This window comes from Aethalodelphis obliquidens, unplaced genomic scaffold (genome assembly GCF_003676395.1).
Source record: "Aethalodelphis obliquidens isolate GAN/ISIS:26980383/991018 unplaced genomic scaffold, ASM367639v1 scaffold44, whole genome shotgun sequence".
Lineage (NCBI taxonomy): Eukaryota > Metazoa > Chordata > Mammalia > Artiodactyla > Delphinidae > Aethalodelphis > Aethalodelphis obliquidens.
In genome coordinates, this window is record NW_020837988.1 from 7,347,291 (window position 1) to 7,353,290 (window position 6,000).

Sequence of the window (6,000 nt, forward strand, 5' to 3'; positions counted from 1 at the left end):
CAAGGAACAGTGCTTGCAAGGAACCAGGGAGGGGAGCCCCCGGACACAACACTCAGGGAGAGCTGAGGAATGCACTCCTCCCCCCCCCACCCCCAACTACCAGCTGAGTCAGAAGGCAAGGCTTCCTGGACATTCCCCCACAGAACTTTGTGAAAGAAGAACATCATCCAAATGAAGACCATTAACAAGATGAGAAAGTCTCAACTTTAGAAACTTTATTTTTGTCTCACCCATCAACAGCACAAGATGTCTTCATCAGCTCCAATTTTTGCTTGCTTTTCTCCTCAGACTCTGTTCTACCATCTTAACCCATGAATATTGTAACATGTGGGCAGTTCCCTAGAACCAGAAAATATTTCTGCCTGTCGGCTTAAAAATTAAAAGTGTGGAAGTGTAAGTTGCACTATTTTAGCAGATTCCAAGCTGCCCAGTAAAATCCTACCTTGGGATGCAGACTTCGTGAGAAAGTCTGTCACCTACTCTAGCTCGAGTGGTAACTCAAGGAGACGCATCACCATAGCCGTTTCTCTACTTGTGTTTGTAACTCCCACTCCACACCACATTCCACTGGCTAGGATTTCAATGTCCTTCACAAGAACAATGCAAATAATTGGTTCCAGAACTCGTTATGATGGACCTTCTAGGAAACCAGTTCATTATACTGTATCAAATTTCGACACCTCATAAAAAGCTCACTAAATTACCGAGATTCCCAATCCTAATCTGCCTTGCCTCTTTCCAATCCTAAACCCCTTAAACCCTAAATTTGAAACTAGTCCAAACTTAAAAAAACACCCACCAAACTGTTTTATCGTGGCATAGAGACTTCCTACAACTACTGACTTCAAATTATACAGAATTCTTTTGTCTGATAGGTGTGGTTCTTGTGCCCATGTCCCTCTGACATACTATGCTTCACTGGTGGCCATCATTGGTCAAGAACACTAGTTTCATACTGAAAAGGCGGCTTAAACTAAAGATTCTATACCTGTGGGCTTGTCTTAAAATAACTCACTTTATGAAGAGATCTATAAACGTGCTTCACAAACAGGTTCAGGAACAGACGCCAAATTTGAGTCCTGGAATTTCAAAGAAATTTACTTTCCTTCACAACAGAGGGGCAGGGGGGAGAATCGTATTAATACAATCTTAAGCCCACACTGCATATACAGCTGTCATGGCATTTTTATAGAGCAGAGAGCTCTTTACATGCTTTGTAGAAATATTTCTGCAAATAAATGCTTCCTTTGTCTACCAAGCAAAACCTGAAATAAACTTAAAGGACCTAGATAAAAGATGTATTAAGCTTTCAACATTCAATTTAGGTTTTTGACACTTAGTTGGATAAACAAGTTTATTTGTAAATTTAGTCAACATACATAATTGACCTAAAAACTTCAATAGAAGAATAAGTTTGAAAACCACTTGGAAAGCATCTCTATGAAGTGATTTTTCCCAGGACCTTATACCAGATGACACCATTTTAACCGGCAGAGGTTCCATGAGCTGAAGCTGTGTGTCCCTCCCCCACAGCAAGTTTACCCTAAGGGTTATTATAATACAAACTCCACGAGGAAAAGAAGTTCGGTATTGTTCCCTCCTGGTAGAGAAAAACTCAACCTAGTTATGAGACCAACCACAACACAAAGAAAAGCTGCACTAACTACTATATTAGTAACAGATGATGCTGGTGTGAATAACTTGTATTATATTCTAGAGCCCTTATAAATAAATCCCCCCCGTTAGTGTCTGCATTATCAGCTAGAGGATTAGTTAACATGTGGTAGAATGAGGACTTATGCAAGGTATAATGCACAAAGCATCTTACTACGTATGAAAAACAAGTGCAGTCTAGTTAGGAGAAAACCAACCGGACTCTATGTTACACACACCTTAATGACAAGACTCCCCACCACATGTGAATGTAAAACATTTAATTTAAAAATGTTGACACTACAATATATAAAATAGCTATTATAAATGCACATAGTGTATTCTATAGCTGCCAGGTTTACTTTTTTTTTTAATAAGGAAACTGTAAGTTACACTGTGGTTAAGACTTGTATCTTCACCCTTGAAAAAGCCCACATTCTATCACAGTGATGTATGGTCAGACTTAACAGCCCCAATTGTTAAACACTTGGATCAAGTCATAACCAGTTTTATTGCAAAAGGACCCTGTACACATTTATCAATTCTAGTACCTTAATAGCTACCCAACAAGTCATTAACATACAGAAACATGCATCATGAGAAGCAAGAAATATCACCCATCCCTTCTGCATATTAGCAACTTGTCACTCCTGAGCAACAGTGCTCACATCACTGAGGTCTGTGAACAGTCAGTCACTTTTCGCATTCATCCTGAGTGAAAGATGGAATGACTTAAGTACAAATGCAACATATTATAAACAATTTCTTACAAAAAAATCACAAATTAAACCAAAGTATTTTACAGAATTTACTACAAAACACCATAAAAACTGCCTTCACTTAAGCTCTCTCTCCCCGTATCCGGCGAGCCAACTGGATGTCTTTGGGCATGATGGTGACTCTCTTAGCGTGGATGGCACACAGGTTAGTATCTTCAAACAAACCCACCAGGTACGCTTCACTAGCCTCCTGTTGAGGACAAGAGCCACACTATTAACTCTCTCCGAGGAGAACCGCGCGCAAGCCCTCCGCCCCTGCCACACGCAGCCTCGGCCACCTCACCTGAAGCGCACCAATGGCGGCACTCTGGAACCTCAAGTCGGTTTTGAAATCCTGGGCGATCTCCCTCACCAACCTCTGGAAAGGCAGCTTCCGGATCAGAAGCTCGGTGGATTTCTGGTAACGACGGATTTCTCGAAGCGCAACGGTCCCGGGCCTGAGGCGAAGAGGAGAACGTAAAGGGACACCGGTTAACCGAGAGCGCTGATCAAGCAGCAGGAAGCGTCCCGCTCGCGGCGCGCCGCCGAGTCATTGTTTTCCTGCCGCTCTGCCTACCTGTAGCGATGAGGTTTTTTCACCCCGCCGGTAGAGGGGGCGCTTTTCCTGGCGGCTTTAGTGGCCAGCTGTTTGCGGGGCGCTTTGCCACCCGTGGACTTACGAGCAGTCTGCTTGGTTCGGGCCATTTTCTTTCACCTGCGAAACAAATCCCTGACTCCGGGGCCGCGGCGCTCGCCTCCCGGGCTGCGGGGGGCGGGACGCCCGGCGCCCCTACCCTCCCGCCTCCTCCCACCCCAAGGCGGGCGGCAGATGGCCGAGGGCTGCCGCCTCCTCCCCCCTCCCCTAATGACTCAGGCTGCAAGTAGCAGCAGCCTCCCCCGGGAGGGGGAGCGCGGGGAGGAGTCACTTCCCCTCCTCGACGGGCGGAGGCCCGGCTGCCCGGAACCCGGCGTCGGGACCTCTGAATCACCAGCGGGAAAGAGGCGGAGACATGGTTCCGGAACGAAGCCCCAAGGGAAAACCACCCGTCCCCACGCCGGCGCCAGCAAGCAGCCTGGGCAGCTCGCAGCAGCCGGCACTCGGCTCTCAACGGCCGCGGCCCGCGACATCAACGGCTGACAGGGCCTCATGTCACGCGTAAACCCAAGAACACTTACCCAATGCCTAAGTTCTACGCCGCTTCTCCGACAGCCGCGCCGCTCCTGCTGCCCAATGAAGAGCCGCAGTCGCCGAACTAACGGAAGAAGCTCCTCCGACTAACGACCAAACCGCTCTGCGTTCCAGGCCCCCCCTATGCCTCCGTTTTTATACTCACGCTTCACGCTGCGTCTCTGCGTAATAGGACCTTAATTTGCATACACCAACGACTTTTTCTATTGGCTGACGCTTTCGCCGACGCGCTGACATCCCCCGACACAAAGGCCGTGCTTCGGCCCCGTTCGCTGATTGGCGGACATCTAGACCACTGATTGGCTGTTAAAGTGGCCTAATGATTGGATAAATGGAAAGCGGAATGGACGAATCAGAGTTTAGCACTAAGCGGCTCTTCTGATTGGATAAAATGGAGCTATGTTTGGATCCTTCCCTTGGTTTCAAAGCTCTACAATAGAAAGTCAATGCAAATGAATTGCACTGGTCCCTATCAGGACTTAAAGAGTCGGGACGGGAAGGAGCCTAACCTTATTTGCATCAAGCTAATACAATGCAGGAGGAGGAGAGGTTTCTTTAACGAAAATTTTGTAAATATTTTCCAATATATAAAAAAAAGTATTCCCTGTGATTACTTTTCAATCAAATGGGAGTTCTTTTGTTTGGTGGGGAGGGGTAAATAATAGATACAAAAAACAAATGTCAATAAATTATTTTAGAAGTACTGTTTTGTATGTTATTAGACCATCACAAAATACTTTGTGATTTCAAAATGCTTAAACAAGAAGTAACCCACTAAGCAACATATTTTTAAAATTATGTAATTCAACTGAACTAAATGACTACAGCCAGAATGGGAATAGTCAGTTCTAAAACTGTATTTGCATGTCCATAAAGAGCAAACAAAAGACAACTAAATTAAATACGTTCACTTGTATTTAATGGTATATCCTGCAATGTGTTACTTGTGAAGAAACAGGACAAATGTATAAAAATGGTAATCCCTACCTTTGCCTAAATGTCTTGAGTGGATTTTAATATTTAGTTTTTCAGGTGACTCAGTTATATAAAATATCAAAGCAGGCTTAAGGTTAAGACCCGCCAAACAAAGCCCAGAAAATTGAAACAGAGCCTTGGGCATTCTACTCCGCAGTTCTTACTCTGGGTTCACCGAACTGATTTATTTATTCGTTGGCCGTGCCGTGCGGCATGTGGGATCTCAGGCTCCCGGTCAGGGATGGAACCCGCGCCCCCTGCGGTGGAAGTGCGGAGCCCTAACCACTGGAGAGCCAGGGAAGTCCCTCACCGAATATTTTAAATTATTAAAATAAAAAAGCAGCAAAACCAGGTACATATAGATTTCAACTCAGAGAATTATTATACATAAATACAAATACCTCAAAAATTTACTCCTGACACCAGAGTTCCCCCTCTCACCATCAATAGTGAGAAAAAAAATGCAGTTTGAAAAAGCAGCTATGGCAAAAAACGCCTTTGACCCAACCTCTATTTCCAAATTCCTCTCGTTATTTCAGCCCTCTCAATCATAACACGCACAGTATGTATTTAATTATTATATATCTAAACTTTTATGTGATAATTCAATCAACTTTAGTTTTCTGCCTTCTGCTCAAAGTTTAGGGTAGGGGAAAAATTAAGCTGTTTCATTCATGCCAGACTGAGAAGACAAACCAAGATGCCCTGTTCTCAGAACCTGGGGAAAGCCGAGAAACAGGGCGCTGGTTCTCTCTCACATAAGAGGCTGTCAAATGTCCTGGGATGTAACAAGAAAAATACCCTGTCATCTTTTTTTGACTGCTCAGATGGCCTGGAGAAAGAATGGACTCCTGAATTAACACCCATTTTGTGTTCCAAGGCTTTTCTAGGAGATCCAGAACCCTGTCTGTCCCATGCTTTCTACGGGAGAAATAGTCTAGTTATCTGCCGCGCCCCCCATCCCCGTCCCCAGTTTTGCTAATTACTACAGAGGAACTAAAACTGCTCCAGGAGAAACTAGGTATGAATTTACATGCATCCATTTAAGGATGATTAGTGGAAACAGTTTGTCCCTCTTACTTGGCCGTCTTATCGCTATGTTCTTCTTTTTCCTAAGTGGACGCAGGGGTGGAAAAGCAACACAGGAAATAGGGAATAACTGAAAATGTTAATACAGTCAAAACAACGCAAAACATGATGCAGCATGTAGGCTACTGTCCTAGTTCCTGTTCTGTCAGACTTGCTGAGTAACTTCGCACAAGTTACTTAACCTCTCTGAGTTTTGGTTTCCTCTTCTGTAAATTAAGCAGTTTGGATGGTATCATCTCCCAATACTACCAGTACACACTTATTCTGAAGCTCATACCCTTATTTAAAATCTAGCACTCTTAACTATATTTCTTCATTCAAATCACACTTGGGTAT

The 6,000-nt window shown here is 44.4% G+C and overlaps 1 protein-coding gene across 1 annotated transcript; it reads right to left on the minus strand.

The window, feature by feature from the left end:
- Positions 1-1,336: 1,336 nt before the first annotated feature.
- On the minus strand, positions 1,337-3,735 carry H3-3B (H3.3 histone B). The gene is made up of 4 exons (XM_027080715.1): positions 3,588-3,735; positions 2,989-3,126; positions 2,716-2,869; positions 1,337-2,622 (listed from the first exon to the last, which is right to left on the minus strand). Exons 2-4 carry the CDS (start codon positions 3,114-3,116, stop codon positions 2,494-2,496), a joined length of 411 nt encoding a protein of 136 aa, XP_026936516.1. The 5' UTR covers positions 3,117-3,126; positions 3,588-3,735; the 3' UTR covers positions 1,337-2,493.
- Positions 3,736-6,000: the final 2,265 nt, after the last annotated feature.